Source organism: Podarcis pityusensis, assembly GCF_964106645.2.
Source record: "Podarcis pityusensis genome assembly, chromosome: 1".
Classification (NCBI taxonomy): domain Eukaryota; kingdom Metazoa; phylum Chordata; class Lepidosauria; order Squamata; family Lacertidae; genus Podarcis; species Podarcis pityusensis.
Window position 1 is genome coordinate 78,695,650 of NC_138028.1, and position 18,008 is coordinate 78,713,657.

The window sequence follows — 18,008 nt, forward strand, 5'->3', positions numbered from 1 at the left end:
GCAGCACACGGAACGCCGTTTACCTTCCCGCTGTAAAGCGGTACCTATTTATCTACTTGCACTTAAGGGTGCTTTTGAACTGCTAGGTGGGCAGGAGCTGGGACCGAACGACGGGTGCTCACCCCGCCGCGGGGATTCGAACCGCTGACCATGCGATCGGCAAGTCCTAGGCACTGAGGTTTTACCCACAGCGCCACCCGGTTAATGTGCCTTAATTCCTAGGCAGCCTACAGGATTCTTCCTTATCCCAATTTTATCCTTACCATAACCTTGTGAGTGGCTTAGGCTGAGGCATGGTGACAAGTCCAAGGTCACCCAGTGGAATTCATAACTGATAGGGGGATTCGAACCCTGGTCTCAACTCAGCACTCTAACCACTTCACCATGTGCTCTTCAAAGCCTTGGGCTGGACAAGAGGGAAAAGGAGTCAAGCCTGAGGCTATGGAGGAGAAGAGGGGAAATTGATCACTCACAGTGAGATTTTGCTCTCCTTTGCAGAGTCTGAGTGGGGAAGGGCCTGGGAAGGCAAAGCTCCATCTAGCAAGGAGGAGAAGCATCCCAAGGGTACAATGATGAGGAAGGAAAAGGATGGCTCTGCTACCCCAGAGGGACTGGAGCAGCTCCATTGCTGGCAAGAAGGAACATAACACCAAGGTCCTAGATCAAAGGAATATAGGAAGCTGCCTTAAATAGTGTCAGGCCATTAGTCCATCTAGCTCAGCATTGCCTGTTCTGACTGGCAGCCCAGCTCTACAGGGTCTCATGTGGGACATTCCCAGCCCTATTAGAGGCGGCGGAAGTTGAATCTGGGACCTCCTTGCACGCAACACAAATGCTCGAACACTGAGGTATGCACCCCCCCCCAAAAAAAAGTTTATTCCTGGTTTGTTGGTAGGATGTTGGAGTAAAATTGTGCTGTTCTAATCTTAAAAGATTTACTCAGGAAGTGCATCTCCCCTACATAATCTTCAGAAACGTGTATCATTTCCTTTTTGCATTATGAGTAAGCATTGTAAGTTTTCAGGAGAAGATTGTGCTCTGTTTGGAGTCAGGCAAAATGATCCCGTTTTTCTGGATGAGGGGTTAATTTGCAAAAAGAGGCATTGCCAGCAACTCTCCCCCCCCCCCCAACACACTACCAGATTTTCCTCGGAAAAGGGTAAATCTACATTAAATGGGGAGGTGGAGTGGGGTGGGCTGGCATGTGTACACATGCCTGGAAGCACTCATTGTTTTAATTCATCTTCCAATGGATAATAGAATGTGAAGAGGTGCTAATGTTTGGTTTTCTGTCTGACTGAGCTACCTTTTGTGGATAACTGGAACCAATCACTAGGTGTCGGTATGACACCTTAAAACTTCATGCCCAGAATCAAGATGGAAACCAATGGTTACATTTCCTCATGCCATTAGCTGCTTTGTTTAAAACTTCTGTATAAACTTGGGCTTCTGAAATTCTGTTTAATATTTGCTTCCAGCTGTTTTGTTTGTTTCTGCTGAATTGTTTCATATTCTGCCTGATGATTTGCTTTGCTAGTGTAAATGGGATGGCCACTTTTGGAGGGCAATCCATAAGAGTACACAGACTTGCATATGTTTGTTTGTGTGTGTGTGTGTGTGTGAACGTATGGCAATGAATCTCACCATAGTGGGGAAGACTGGGCCTAGACAAGCAGCAACACTCTTTTCTTAGGGTCTGTTATCGTTCATGCTGATCTGGACCATACAGCTCTTCAAAGAGAGGACCCTGCTCTGTAAAGCAGAAACTCAGCCACCCTAGCTGTATACTGCCCTGATAATTTATTTTTAATGGAAGGGTGGTGTATAACTCAGGCATCTGTAAACTTTTACCTGAAGCCCGTGTTACACCCAGAACATAACACAGGCTACCATACTAAAATACATAAATCCAAACAAAAACGGGTTGCTAAAAACTTTCTTGGATATCCACAAAGAATAAACAAGCAGGCACAGTTCAAATATTCCTGCAACACTTCCAAACAGGATCTTGAGTTCTAGCAAGTCTTTGGTGGTTTTAACATGGGTAGGAAGTTAAGTTGCTAATCTGCAGACTGTCTGGGTCATTTTTCCCCCTGGTGAAAGCAAACAGGGGCCTGAATACACGCAACCATGGTATGTCTAAGATGGGCTCCACAATATGTTTAAGACTTGGGTTTCCTCCCTGCAACCTCTTTGTTGAGCATTCATTCTGATTGGTTTGCTGGGAAGTTAGATGACGTGGTATCAAAGCTTTCAATGCTCTCATGCTGCCGTAGTCTCAACAAGGGGACAAGTGCCAGCACTCCCTCTCTCAATACAGGCTAGGCTTCCATGACAAAGGAATGTACTGGCCCCACACACCTTGTTCTCTGACCCTTGAAATGTCTTTTGGCATTCCTGGCAGGAATCTTCTTGTGTTCAGTATTTGCTCTGGGATATGGCCAGCCTGAAGGCATATGAGCTTTGTGTTCAGTGGTGCAGAATAACCTGATGGGAAGGCTGCTCCTTACTCATTTGCCTTTGTGGTTACAATTGATAATAAGGGAATAATTTCACTAAGTCCACTCCAGAATAATAGGTAGTGCTAGTTGACTTGGCTGCCTATATAGGTAAAAAACGTAAAGGTAAAGGATCCCTGGATGGTTAAGACCAGTCAAAGGAGACTATGCGGTTGTGGCACTCATCTTGCTTTCAGACCAAGGAAGCCAGTGTTTGTCCACAGCTTTCCGGGTCATGTGGCCAGCATGACTAAGGCATTTCTATGCAATGGGACACCGTGAAGGAAACCAGAGCATTTACCTTCCTGCCACAGTAGTACCTATTTATTTACTTGCACTGGTGTGCTTTCGAACTGCTAGTTTAGCAGGAGCTGGGACAGAGCAAAGGGAGCTCACTCCATCATGGGGATTCAAACTGCCGACCTTCCAATCGGCAAGCCCAGGAGGCTCAGTGGTTTAGACCACAGCGCCACCTGCTGCCTATATAGTGACTGTCTCAAGGCAAATCTAAAAAAAAAGTAGTATAAACACCGACAACTGGGAAACACTGGCAAGCGCTCCAGTTGGAGAACAGCCTTTACCAAAGGTGTCATGGACTTTGAAGACACTCAAACTCAGAACGCAAGGGAGAAATGTGCTAGGAGGAAGGCATGCTTGGCAAACCCTCACTGGGATCGACTCCCACCGGGGAACCAATGTCCCCACTGTGGAAGGACGTGTGGGTCCAGAATTGGCCTCCACAGTCACAGTCTCATTGTTAAAACCGTGTTTATGGAAGACAATCTTACTCGGCTATGATTGATCACCAAAGATACAGTGCAATGCAATGTAGCACAACAAGGATTACTCTGCATCATGCTTATTCTCCAATAGGAGTCTTGTACCCGGCGTAGCTCAAAATTCCCAAATCAGTTAAGTTTTGCAATTGGTGGTTCAAATCAGTGCAGTTTTGAAAGGTTCGATGCACCATCTTGATTCAAAATGGCATCCAGTTGTATATTCAAACATAGATGAAAACCTGTTCCTTGATGTGAGGAAACATTGCGCAAAATTTGGTAATGATATCTTAAGAGGTGTCTCCAAACTCATAGCAAATGGACAAGCAAATTTCCCAAACATATAGCAGATTAAATACAGATGTGTTTGTCCCCTATTTACGTGGGGGTTGTGTTCATAAGTGAAATTGTGTGCATAAGTGAAATTGTGTAAAGTGGGGAGCACCCTTTAAATGCCCTTTGTACTGCTTTCTCTTTGATCCATACCAAAAACACTGTATCCAAAAATATTCACAACAAGAACTGAAGCTCTGCTTCTTGCTGGAGGACGCTTGGAAAATGGCTGCTACTGCTGCACTGCCAGACACACCAGCTGTTAGGCGGGGAGGCTGAGCAGCCTAAACAAAGGCCTGCCATGCCTCCAGTCTCTTCTCTGCCCTCACTGATGTCCTCTTTGGGCTCTGGGGAAGGTCTTCTCATGAGCCACAAGGGACTCTCAAGCTCTTTCCTGCCATTTCCAGGTATGAATTGAATTATTTAGTTATTTCTCAGTGCCACGCATATATGCGGTCACGCATGAGATGATCACATGTAAGTGAGGGGAACACCTCTAATGATGTGTATTTTTCCTCTAGCAAATGCCTTAGATGGGTAAGAGTCAGTGTGGCACAGTGGTTAAAAGTGTGGGACTACAATGTGGGAAACCAGGTTCAAATCCCTTCTCTCCCATGAAGCTTACTGGGTGACATTGGGCCAGTCAAACTAACCTACTTCACAGGGTGGTTGTGAGGATAAACCACATATGCTTCCGTGAGTATCTCAGAAGATGTGTAATTGTGATAACTAGAGGGCTGACGAAAGGCATTTTGCCTTCTGAGGCAAAGGTCAGAATGGCACCCCCATTTCAAATTCTGAAGATGATTGGACTAGCAATTGAAACTTACTCAAAATTGGTAACAGGGTAGCATCCTCCACTACACCTGAGGTTAGTAAGCTAGACAATGTGACGTGTTTCAGAATTCAAGGGCTGCCCTCCCACGTGAGCCCAGCTGTTGCACTGTTCTTGGTATTGCCAGGAAGCCCATGCACCCCTGATCCCTCTGTTGCATGAGAAATCTGGGGGTGCCCTCTTGGTTTATATGGGAATACCTTTCCCCCTGCTTAGGGCTACGAAATACTACTGTACTTTGTCAGCCCTCTTTACATGCTATTTCTATTGTTCCATTCTATTTGAATTTGTTTCCTTTGCTCTTGTGCCAAACCCTCTGCAAAATATCAGTTGGCTTTTTAACAGGTGAGTAACTGGAACTGGCAGTCTACTTTATATGGGGTCAGCTATGCTGCAGAAGATGCTGCGCAACAGGGAGCTCTATGTGGGTAGACACAATACTGGAATATAATAAGCAAACTAGCGCAACTGCTTTTTAAAAATGTCTGCTGGATTTTTCTTTGTTTTCCTTGCTAGTCTAAAAAGAGGTGCAATTGGCACACCATGGCATCATTAATAGCTTCCGAATTCTGGCATTTGTGATAATTTCAAAGTATTTCTGAATTCAGAAGGTCTGAAACAGGCACGTGCCCATCAGTGCAGCTGCAGATTTTGCATGTGTGAAACATTCCTTCTGATACACTTCGGTCCAGTGTGTAGAGAGCTGAGTTAGATCTGGGAGAATGGAATTTTAAAATATTCTGTCACATTCTGGAAAGTGGGACTATGGCAATTCAATCTAGCTATGCTGAAAAACTCTCTTACCTATAGGAATGATGATGTGTGCATGTCTCTCTGAGCACACATTGCCCAGTTGGCCCCTGTTAGGACACTTGCATCCAAATTTCCATGGAATCCTATATTTCTAATCAGAATTCTGGAGCAATCTGTTACTTTTAGGAAAACACAAAGCCACCCCAGGTTAGTTACTCTTGTCCTAAACATGTACTGGTTTCATGGTGACTGAACACACCTATTAAAATGTACGGTGCAATAGCTCTAGGAAGTTGGTTCCGTGTTGGCCAAGTACAAAATGCTTTGGGGCAACATAAATCAGGGGAGTGCAGATGCTCCATGTTTACCAAGAAGGTAGCTAATAGATTTGGTGTCATCTGAAAGTAGTCCCAGATGCTGATCCTGAGCCTTAAAAGAGATCTGGGCACCTGGGCACATGCACTTTGTTCTAGGGAAAGGAGATAAAGATCTTATTTATCAGCTCTGCAGAATGAATCCAGATCAGTTGTATCCCAGTTTTCTTGCTGTATGAGGCAGAACTTGTTTTTCTGGTGAAGCATGCCAGCCCTTTCTGCACTGCAAGTCCTACACCACTTTTTTGCAGCAAGCACCAGGATCTCCCTTCTCAAGCAGGCATCTGAAAAGGTATGATTCGAAGTTGTGGCTTGTGGGTGAGTGGGTGGGTGGGTGTGTTGTGGCAAGTGGAGGTGGTAGGTTCACAGTGTGCCAGGAGCTTGAGACACCTGTTGTAGGATAATCATAAGCAAACTGGCTCTCCTGTGGATTCCCACTGAGACATGATAACATGGAATATGCCTTTCTACTCTGGAGGACAATCAGAATTGTGGAAAGAGGTGCTTGCAAAGAGGAGGCACGGTGTGGCATGTGGCTGCACTTTGCCAGCATTGGCATCTCCTCCTGAGTTCCAATGACTGAACATCCTGTGCACCGTCTGAGATTGTCTGCATCCAGCAAATCTGCAGATTGCCCATCCATTCACATGAACTAAGCAGCATAGCTTCTGGGAATTGGGTGCACTGAATCAGCATACCCGAGATCCCTCTCCCCTGTTGTGGCAGCAGCAGCCACAACAGGGAGAGTCAAGTAAGCATGAATAACAAGGCATGACTGACTCATCATTGTTTTGGTTTTTAAAGTTGGGGCACAAGATATCTGGAAAAGAATGGATAAATATATGTGCGTAAAATATTTTGAAGAGATAATATTTCGTTAATATTTTGCACAGTACGATTGCTAAGCTGCAGATCCCATAATTCAGGACTGTAACTCAGGCAACCGCTTTCCCCCCGTTAGTGTTCACCTTTGTTGGCACAGTTAAGGTTTTCACGTTGGCTTCTTTGGATCTTGTCTAAACTCTGCTTTCGCAGCGGTGACATGTCTGCATGTTGACTTGAAGAACTGTATTTATCTGCACTGCTTATTTTTATTAATAAGCAAGCTACTCAAAACAGGGTTAAAGAGATGGCCCCATAATATATAGGTTCCAGTGGACAATGTAAGACTCATACAGGTCACCGGCCTGGCCTTGGCAAGCTGGATAGCTTGGGAATGCAGCTTGAAGGAAAGGGCAATAAGCCTAATTGAAAACTAAATTCTGGCCATGTAGATATCGTGTTATTTCAGCTGCAGTTACATATTCAGGCATTTTGCAACACTTGCCCATTTGCTTTTGCTTTTTACATATTTAAAAGTTGAAACCTCTTATCTGAGTGATGGGTCTAGGGACAGGGGATTTTCCTCCCCAGTACAAAGCTGTGGTTCTCCATTCATGGTAGAGACCAGCCTTCAGTGGGGGGAAAGAAGGGGGTTAGCAGCCACATCAAATCCATTGCCTAGCTAGATCTGGACTGCAGGCTTGCCAACCTTGTTTTAGGCCAGGGATTACCAATGTGGTACCCTCCAGATGTTCATTGGCCATACTTGCTAGGAATGATGAGGATTGGGAGCCCAACATCTGGAGGACATTGTTCCATGTGGTTCCATTTCCATGGTACAGATTGAACATGATGTGGCTGCTAGTAGTCTTGAAGGGCATCCATTCTGTTTCCAGCAGGGAGCTATGACCCAACCAAAGCTCAGCCTACTTCAGCTGCCCTTCCCCGATATCTGGAAATATGGCATGTTGGCACTGTCTGTTCTCCTGCTGGTGGTGGCATTAATCATTCTGACTTGCCAACTGAGCAGATGCCGGAAGTCCTGCAGATTATGGGAAGGTACGTTACAGAGAACATTGTGGATAAGAAGCATGTGTTCCTTTGGGTTGAACAATTATATCAAGGACCAAGCCAAATTAGGCGGAAAATCACGATGACCTATCACAAAAAGACAAGGCTTGTTGGAGTGTGACTTGAATAAGCCTCGCTCTCCTGGGCTTGCTTCTTACTCTTGTCAGGAACACTTGCAGCCTAACTAGGAAAGAACTGAAGGCAATGCAAGAGCTGCAGCTGCTCTTTAGAAGAGCTTCCCCATTCATGTCAATGGAGGCATAGCTCTGCGAGCGAATCCCCTTTCCATATCCCCTCTCCTTCCATTAATCTGAATGGGGGGAGTTGCAAGCATGGAAGCTGCACAGGTGCAGGAAAACACAAAGAGGGCATTATATCTAGGTGCATGATGACAAATGTGTGGCTCAGGTGCTGCATGATACCTATGTGAGCAGCTTTTCATTTTATTGTACAATACTCTAACGCAAAACTTGGTAGGAGGTATCATTTCCTTATGACCTCATTACTTTGTAATAAAAAGTTTCTATGGGTTCCTCCAACCAAGCAGAGGCTGGTCCATCCAGGAGAATGGGGCACTGCCCACCAACCTTGGTCTGCTCTCAGCCAGCCCCCACCCACCTGCTTTCTTCCCTCCACTTCAGCCTCCTCCTTAGTCTCAGTGCTACATAACTCAGAAGGGAGGAGGGTGGGGATGAAACTGATATTAGTTGGCTCTGCCTATCATTCACCCTAGCTCTGCCTATTGCCCTTTCTGTCTTCTGCCCAACCAGGGCAAGTGGACACCACCCTTTGCTGCTCCAACCCATCAAGAATCCTTTTTGAAAAATATTTGTTCCTTCCCTCCTTATATTCCTGTATGGACCTACTTGTCTCTGATGATATGCACTTAGCTATGTTTGTTCTTGCAGAAAGAAAATTTGCCAATGAAGCCTGGAGAAGGATAACAGAAGAGAATGCCTTCGAGGGGGTAAGATCGCAGACACCTCTTCTTGGCATCGCTCGAGAGTATGTTCAAGAGGTCAAGGCAAGTATAATAGTTGCAACCATACGTGGAATTACCTGCCTGGGATTGAGTTTGGGGTAAATTGGTTGTGCCAGTGCGCAGCTGTGCATAGCAGTGATTGGCTGGTGTTGGTAACATCAGAACCCCACCCTCCAATGCCTGAAGAGTTTTCCAACTCTTTTAAATGGTTTTTTTTTTGTTTTGTTTTTTATTTTAATCAACTGAACCTATATAATTAATTTAACATCTATATGAAGCTATTGGGAGCACTCATTAGGAGTCTTGGAGCAAGGTGTCACTGGTATGCTGATGACATGCACCTCTACTACTCCATAACATTTGAATCAGGAGTGGTTATGCAAGCTCTGGACTGGTGTCCGAATGCAGTGCTGGATTAGATGAGGTCCAATAAACTGTTTAAATCCTGGAAAAATAGAAGCTCTTTGAGAGGGCGATTCCCATGTCTGGGAGGTAGGCAAGTTACCCATTCTGGACAGGGTCACACTTCCTCTGGAAGTGCAGATATGTAAGCTTGGGTACTCTTGGGTACATTCCTGTCACTAGAAGCCAAAGTGTGGTTGGTCAGCTACAACCTTTCCTGGACAGGAATAGCCTAACCACTGTAGTTCATGCACTGGGGCTGGTTTACTGCAATGTGCTCTATGGATGTCTGTTCTTTGGGAGCTCCAGCTGCTGCAGAAAGTGGCGGCCAGACTGCTGATGGGGACACATGGCTGTCGACATGTGGCATCACCATTATAACATCTGCAGCGGCTGCCCATCCACTACTGAGCCAGGTTCCGGGCCCTTGTATTAATTTATCTTAGGTTCAAAATACCTTAGGGGCTTCTTCCCCTGCTTGATCACTGAGATCATCCATAGGAGCGTCGCTGGTTGTTCCACAAGCTGGTGAAACTCCTTGAACATCCACATGAAACTTTCATTGGCCCAACCCTGTAGAATATAGATTCAGTAGGCATCTTCTGCATTAACCTTTAAACATTTGCTGAAGACTTTTCTTCTGCCGGGCCTATACAATTAAGAAAAACATTTTTTGTAATAGCTAGTGATCTGTGTTTTTTAATTGTGTATATATAATTGTTGTAAACCACCATTTGATCCTTTTAAAATGATGGTATACAAGTATTTTTTATGAATAAATATGCCTATAAACAGTTCAACCCAATGTATGTTTACTCAGAAGTCAGTCACTTTTAAGAGCACACCTTTCTCATTTTGTCCAGATCCAAAGAATCCAAAAGGAGCTCAAGAAGCTTGGGATCTGCTTTTCACCACCAGCTTCAGAAAATAGCCACGAAATGGGCAACTTGAGTAGTGATGCAGTTGTTTCTGATGAGTATCCAGGCAAACTGAAGTTCTCGCTTCTCTACAACAAAGAGCAGCTGGAGCTCCTCTTGACCGTCACAGGAGCCCTGGGCCTACCCACCCAACAGTGCACCAACACCTTTGTCAAGGTTAGGCTGCTGAGCTGGGCTTCCTCCCAGTCTCCTGATCTCCAGTATATTGTCCACGAATGGCAGACCCACGTGGCAAAGAACTCCAGCAGCCCAGACTTTGGAGATCAGTTTACTTGTACCCTGCAGGAGGCCGAACTGACAAGGAGCAGCATCAAGTTACAGGTGAGAGCGATAGTGGGTAGTCTTCTATAGTTTTACAGAAGGGCGCATTTACAGGAGAGCTTCCCACATTCCTGGTTCAGTGTTTTAGCACTAAAGTTCTGTTCCCAGAAAAAAGCAGGCCAGATGATATGGGTGAGTCCCATGCTAGTGTGTCTCAGTGGATGGTAATGGAGTCTTGGCAAGCCTGGTTGTTGCTGCAGTGCAAGCAGGTGGGGGCTCGGGTGAATTAGTGGCACGTGGCTTCAAGGGAGTGGATATGCCCTAGAATATTAAGGATGTCAGCATGGATAGCTCAGTTGGATAGAGCATGGTGCTAATAATGCCAAGGCAAGGTTGCGGGTTCAATCCCAGTATGAGACAGCTGCATATTCCTGCATTGCAGGGGGTTGGACTAGATGATCCTCAGGGTCCCTTCTGTGCTTCTGTTATGCTGATTCCTCTCCTCGGTAGCCCAGAGACCTGCTTCACCCAAGGTTCCTCTCTTCCATTCCTCTTCCCCACATATTTTTTTAAATAGACTTTCAAAATATTTTCTAATAAGAATTTTTATTAATTTTTCAATTACAATCCAATAATAGCCTCATTATAACAATACCAAATTATAATACAATTTCTAATACCATTCATTCAAATACAGTGGTACCTCGGTTTAAGAACAGCCCTGTTTACAAACAATCCGGTTTACAAACTCCGTAAAACCAGAAGTAATGTCCTGGTTTGCGAACTTTACCTTGGTCTAAGAATGGAATCTGAACGGTGGAAGGGCACCGGCGGCAGGAGGCTTCACTAGGGAAAGCGTGCCTTGGTTTAAGAACGGACGTCCGGAATGGATTAAGTTCGTAAACCAAGGTACCACTGTACTAAATTATATAATTTAGGTGGCCCCCTGCATGCTAGATTTGATGGTTTGATTATTTTCTTTATTTCTGCATTCCAAAATCTTATTAATTTCAATTACATTCCAGTCAAAATAAGAATCCCTTATACAACAACTGCAATATGAATAACTTCCATTCGTGCTGACACATTAGATGATTTATAGAACTACAAGTGAGGCCCTCAAGTTATATCCTTGTTCTTCCTGGTTGGCAGTTATTCTGTCCGTGGTGTTTCTTCCTGTCCTTGTGAAATGTTATGTTTGTTTCCCCCCGGTTGTTGCTGTTGCTGTTTTCCAGTGCACATATAACATGAAAAACAGTTATAAGAAATATTTTTTAAAGGTGGAAAAAACAAAACAAATAAGAGGCATGTAACATAGGTTCGTCTGTATTTAAGGTGAGTAACCAAGTCCAGTCCCAAGAGAGAGAGATGAAAATGGAGGTTGTTCTCGTATAAATAAAGTATACTGAAGTCAAGTGTAATTCCAAATCTCCCAGGCTTGTAATGATGGTTGCCTTGCAAATGTTGGTCTTGCTGTATGTATGTGTAAGAAGGCAACGCCATATCATGTGGAAAGCACCTGGAAGTTACAGCCCTTGTTTAAATCTCAAGTCACATCTACATACAGTAAGGTCCAATGTGAGATTCTGAGCCATTTTCCTTTGAGCTGCAATAGACAGTTGAGCTGCCAAAATCATGTATAGGTCCTCCCCACACATTTGAGAGGTGCCATCACTCCTAGCTGAGGGAAAGACACAGTTCCCAGCCTGGACTGCAAAGGGACTTGCAGGGGTGTAATGGTGAGGAGGAGGAGGCGGTACTGAACTCTTCTGCCTGCTCCTGATTCCTCACTGCAAATGCCCCCCCCCCCGCAAGACTCCAAAAATGGAAGTGAGCCTATCTGAAGAGGAAGGGGAGGCCTGAGGGCAGTTGCAAGGGGAAAGCAGTGGCTGCAGGTGGGGCTGAGCACTCTTCCCTCCCTCTACACCCTGCAATCTTTGTTATCTTGTGAAGTGTGGATTGGCTGGGGTATACAGTGGTTCCTTGGTTCTCAAACTTAATCCGTTAATGGAAGTCCGTTCCAAAACCAAAGTGTTCCAAAACCAAGGTGCACTTTCCCATAGAAAGTAATGCAAAATGGATTAATTCATTCCAGACTTCTAAAAACAACCCCTAAAACAGCAATTCAACATGATTTTTACTGTCTAACAAGACCATTGATCCATGAAATGAAAGCAATAATCAATGTACTGTACTATAAAATAAATAAGACAGTATTGTAGATGATAAAAATTAGCATTAATATTTTTTCTTACCTGCACTGCTGATAGTTATTGTTTGGGTGGGGGGGCTTTTATCCATTTCCATGGTCACACAATCAATCAATCAATCAATCAGTAGCTGAACTGGGTTCCACACAGTCACAAAAACAAATTAACCGAAAAAGCCTCAAAAACAAAAACGCAAAGTAAATAGCAAAAACAAAAGCACCAAACTTAATCCGTTCCAGAAGTCCGTTTGACTTCCAAAATGTTTGAAAACCAAGGCGCAGCTTCTGATTGGTGCAAGCGCCCCAGAAACAATAGCCAACAGCTGCATCGGACGTTCGGTTTCCGAAAAATGTTCGAAAACTGGAACACTTACTTCTGGGTTTTTGGCATTTGGAAACCAATGCGTTTGAAAACCAACATACCACTGTAATTCATTGGGAATCTGATATAAGACACACACACACAGTGAAAGTGTGGATCTTGCTTGCAGTACTAGCCACCACACAGAAGCAGAGAAAGGTCCAGATCTTTTGCTGTTGTATAAATAATAGGCTTAGAAAGCAACTCTGGATGAAGTTATACACAGAAAAGTAAGCTCCAGGTTGGTAGGCTTTTCCGATACATACAGATGCTAAGCATCACCGTTGCCCTAACACCAACTAACTAAGACTGAGACTTGCAAGCTGAAGTTTTATGGCATTTCATACATGAAGTGGCTGTTCTCAAAATGAGGCAAGAAATCGCCTCAAATAAACACAGGGCTCTAGTCATGTGGTTTGAGGGGTGGGGTGGGGCAGAAAACCCTTTCAAAGCATGTAACGATATAATTTCAAATTGTAAATAAAAAACTAGGTGCATCATAGATCTGAACTGCTGATCTTTCAGCTGCCTATGGAGCAATGCCTCCATCTTGTGGAAATCTCCAATAAATGCATGTCTTTCCTGCAACCATGGGGTACATGCGGTTGCCCTCTGTTCCACTTTGTTCAATTTCCTTTTGCTTGGCTTGACACATGGTGCCCCATTACTGCTATTTGTGCATTTCCTGTCAGCGTATGTTTCCTTTTTTCTCAATATATTGGGCTCTTTAGCCAACTTTAAAAAAAAAAAAATCCTCCCCCAAGCTTCTCAGGCTGCTTGGTGGAGGTTTATACCTACATTTTATCTTGCATGTAGGGGAAACTGTTTTTGTGAACTACACAAAAAAGCAAATGGATAAAATGTTGATGTGTTTGTTGATGAGGTGAACGAAATAGTGCTTTTATCAACCCCAGTGTGAAAGGGAGGCAGCAACTGAACAAATCAGATAATGAGAAAAGCAACAGCATGGAACTTGTGTTATAATAAGGAATATGGTGGGATGTCTGTTCAAATAAGTGTAAGATAGTTATGAAGATTATTTCCCAGAAAACCAGTGTTGGGTAGTGGTTGTACTGCTGTACTATGGCCTGGAAGGCCAGGGTTCAAATCCACACCGAGCCTTGAAGTACAATGGGTGACCTTGGGCCAGTCACTTTCTCTGACTAACTTTACCTCACAAAGTTGTTGTGAGGAAAAAACGGGGTGGGGGAGAACCATATATGCCACCTTGAGCCCCTTGGAGAAAAAGTGGGATATAAATGTAATATTAATTAATTAATTAATTAATGGAGTGCAAACTTTTGCACTCGCCCTTCCCTCCCAGTACTAACCAAGAAGGAATACAGAATGAAAAGCAAAATATTCATGTGGAAATCACATGAATAACACCTGAACTGAGACACAGCATCTAGGGTCAACTTACGTGACGCAGGAAAATGTTCTTTAAGCAATTTGCGTGAGCAGAGTAAGGCCTAGAATTTCAACACCGTGTTTCATATCTGAGTGGAAATTCCCCTGAGGTCTTATGACCTTTGCAGGAAATACTGGGCTGTATTCAACTACGGTAACTCAGGCTTCCTCAACCTTGGCCCTCCAGATGTTTTTGGCCTACAACTCCCATGATCCCTAGCTAGCAGGACCAGTGGTCAGGGATGATGGGAATTGTAGTCTCAAAACATCTGGAGGGCCAAGGTTGAGGAAGCCTGAACTGTTTCTCAGACTACACTCGGTTAGTCATGTCCACTAATTTTAGTGGGTCTACTCTGAGTAAAGATTAATTGACTACGACCTACTGATTTGTCTTTTCAAACTTCATATACTATGGTGGTCTATGTGTAGAAATCTTCAGTTTAAATATTGCCTCACTTTTGAGCTCTTTGTGTGGCTTTAAGCAAACCACTATCTCTCTTCAGTCCACCATCCATAGGGATAATATCGTTGGCCTAATTTATAGGGCCATTAGTATATCATCATCATCATCATCATCATCATTTCTATGCATATATATATATGAATTGCAGGGATAAATGCGTGTGAAGCATTTCAGGAATAAACACCATAAATCAATACAGATTATTACTGTTATTGTTATTGTTATTATTTTATGATGTCAATTATTCCATAGGTTAAACACTTTGACAGATATTCCCGGCATTTGTCTCTGGGGGAAGTGAGAATAGCTCTGAATGCACTTAATACTTCCAGAAAGATCGAATTCTGTGAAGAATTACAGAAGGCGACAAAGGTAGCTGTGGGTTTTCTTCATTACCGTGGGAGAATTCTCAAAATCCTACATTAATTTTTTTATTACAAAATAAAAATTCCAGGTTATTGACACAGAAGGTGAGATCAAGAGTAGTGCGAGCAGCCACTTGCTGATGGAACGGGGCATCTACTTCCCTTTCTCACCCCTGCAGCCTTCAATTCACCCACAAAATCTGCTCCCAAGTGTTGAGGGAACACTCCAGAAATGATTTTGAGGGTGCCTGGTGGGGAGGGGTTAGAGGGGGGTGGAAAAAGAGAAATAGCAAGTCCCTTTGTGCAAGTGGATTTCTGTCACACAAGCAGACTGCCACAAAGAGAGATCACCCAGAAAATTCTCAAAATTACGAAGACATGATTCGTGCATTATCAGAGCTGCAGAGTTCCTGTTTATAGATGGGATGCTTATAAATTTGCAGATGACACAAAGCTGGAAGGAATAGCTAACACCATAAAAAACAGAATTAAGATTTGATGTAATTTTGGCAAGCTGGAAAACCAGGCTGAAACCAACAAGATGAAATGTAAAAGACAACAGGCCCGAGGGATTTCAATATCCTTGTTGAATCTTACCAAATCAAATAAACAAGAAATTAACTATTCTGTTGTAAGGAAAACAAGCAAAAGTACGACAAAAATTAAGCCCGTTTAACCAAATACCTGGGTAGAACACAAACATGCACACAATACATTTGAACAGATTAAACAACCAACGGTCTTAGTAATAGTTCCCACCCTGTTTTTCACTTAGAGCAGCCCACTCTGTGCCAAGTAGACTTTCACTCTGTGGCTTTTGAACAACTTAATACCTTTCACCGCCATGAATTGTTGCCCACAAGCATCTACAGGAAGAAACTGCCACCCCTTGTCCATAGAAGCAATAGAGTAAGAAACAGTCGGAAAATAAAAAGTGGGTGGCAATAAGCCATAGCTGATTTCTCTCTTCCCCATTCCAATCCTAAGGAAATTCCTGGGCCTCAAGGTTGGTAAGGCTGAAGGAGAATTGCAAGTGGATTTGCTGGCCTTCCCCTCCAGCGTTTCTCTTACATCTTTTCACAGGACACAGTCGGAGAAGTTCTTGTGTCACTGAAGTGCCTTCCGATCTCTCAGAAGATAGAGGTTGGGCTACTGAAAGTGAAAACTGCCTTCTTGTACAACAGTCCAGAGAAACGTAAATATATCTGTTTTCTTGTTCTTTGCCTGATGTTTGGGTGCTTCCTCCTTCTGACCTGCTGTCCCACCTGGAAAGAGGTGACTCACAAGAGAGGTGTATTCTTGAATATGTTGATAAAAACTGACCCAGAGATGTAGAGTCTTGGTATCATTAGAGCCAGATTAAAGTTCTACAGACACTGTAGCAGTAATAGTTGAAGGTGGATGTTGTTACAGATAGGTAGCCGTGTTGGTCTGCCATAGTCAAAATAAAAAAATCCTTCCAGTAGCACCTTTAAGACCAACTAAGTTAGTTCTTGGTATGAGCTTTCGTGTGCAAGCACACTTCTTCAGATACACAGTTGAAGGTGGAGAGTGTCTTGGGAATTGATCATTTTCTCCTCACCCCATGCATTAAAAGCATAAAGTCAATCTTGAAATCCCAGCTCAATATCTCTGTCCCCTTGAAGTTGTTTCAGGCTGTAGTGCAGGAAGTGGTCCAAAGGTGTGACTGAAGAGAATGGATGTAGCATAGTGCTGAAAGGCAATAGAGCACAAAAACTGAGATAGGTGGGCTGGAGAAATGACCAAATAATAATAATTGAAGGGAGTGGGGGAACTATATATGGACCCTTATCTTCTGATAAATGGAAGTCCAGCTTTGATCTCTGACACCAGCAGATACAAAACTACAAGGCTTTTCCATACAAAGATGAGGACTACAGGCTTGCTTTTTTGGTTTACTGGAATATGAGATTCATGTTTATCTAAATTTCCAAAAGATCTCTAGAACTAGGGCTACCATACATCTGGATTTTCCTGGACATTACTGGGATTTCAAAGGTGAGGTGAATTTCCAAAAAGCAACACTTTGCCCTTTCGGGTTTTCCTTTAAAAAAAAGCTCAAGAATTTTGGGGTCTTCCTAAAAAAAACAAACTTTCGATGTATCCTGGTTTTTGCTTTTTGAAATATGGCAGCCCTACTAGAACCCTTGTTTTATATTCTGTAGTTGCTTTCTTGCAATCCAGTTAGAGATTAATATGCATATCCAGTTTGCTCCAGAGTACCGTATGTTGTTCTTAGTGCTTCTGAAGCCTTAGCACATTATATCTCATTTGCAGTGTTAGATTCTTCCTGCTTTTGCCTCTCCTGTATGGCTGTGTCACAGACATTTGTAGTCCTCCCTCTCACAGAGATAGAAGTTATTACTGCTTCCAATAATCGTCAAATTCCTCCCTCTCAGCCTCAATGCAAGGAAAAGATAAATTATTAAATCTCTGCCCAGTTCAGAGGAATAGTTGTGATCTTGGGACAATAACTTTTCATGTTGCCACTCCTTCTGATGCGCTTTCTGTTCCAGGTATATATGCAAGGATCGATGTCTTCTGCAATCTCCATAAGCAGAAGCATCAGAAATCCAAGCCCAAGACCCTCACATCAATTACTGTCTTCAATGAAACCTTCCTGTTCCACCTGCCTCAGCCTATAGTTTGGGATTGTGCTCTCCTCATTTCCATTTATGAGCTGCGTCCCAGAAGCAAGCAGCTTGTAGGACAGGCTGTGCTGGGGAAACGAGGACCCAATGATATGAATGACCACTGGCATCGCATGGCACAGTCCATCCAGCATCCTGTAGCTAAGTGGCACCCTTTGCTCATTTAAAAGTTGGATTTCGCAGTTATGTGGATGTGCCCAAACTTTCCTCCTTAACACTAGGAGCTACTGTAGCATCCAAGCAAGCCCTCTTAAGCAGAGGTGAATAATGACCGACAGAGTTTGGTCAGAGCAGCAGTAGTAGAGGCCACAAACTTCTTTCATGCAAAACTTATTTCTTTTCATTCTCACAGGTGTTTCCATTGAAGAAAAGGATTTTCCCCATCACGGCCACTGTGCCATTGTACTTTATAGCAAACAAGGATACTGGGCCAAGGAGCATAGATGGAAATCAAAGAAACTGTTGTGGGCATCAAAAAAATAC

At 43.6% G+C, this 18,008-nt stretch overlaps 1 protein-coding gene across 1 annotated transcript; it reads left to right on the plus strand.

Annotated features, from left to right (window-relative positions):
• The first annotated feature begins 3,881 nt into the window (after positions 1-3,881).
• Positions 3,882-17,694, plus strand: LOC308459386 (synaptotagmin-5-like). The gene is made up of 8 exons (XM_080974714.1): positions 3,882-4,014; positions 5,698-5,861; positions 7,234-7,450; positions 8,371-8,486; positions 9,710-10,105; positions 14,741-14,860; positions 15,937-16,048; positions 17,391-17,694. Exons 2-8 carry the CDS (start codon positions 5,775-5,777, stop codon positions 17,690-17,692), a joined length of 1,350 nt encoding a protein of 449 aa, XP_080830840.1. The 5' UTR covers positions 3,882-4,014; positions 5,698-5,774; the 3' UTR covers positions 17,693-17,694.
• The last annotated feature ends 314 nt before the right edge of the window (positions 17,695-18,008 follow it).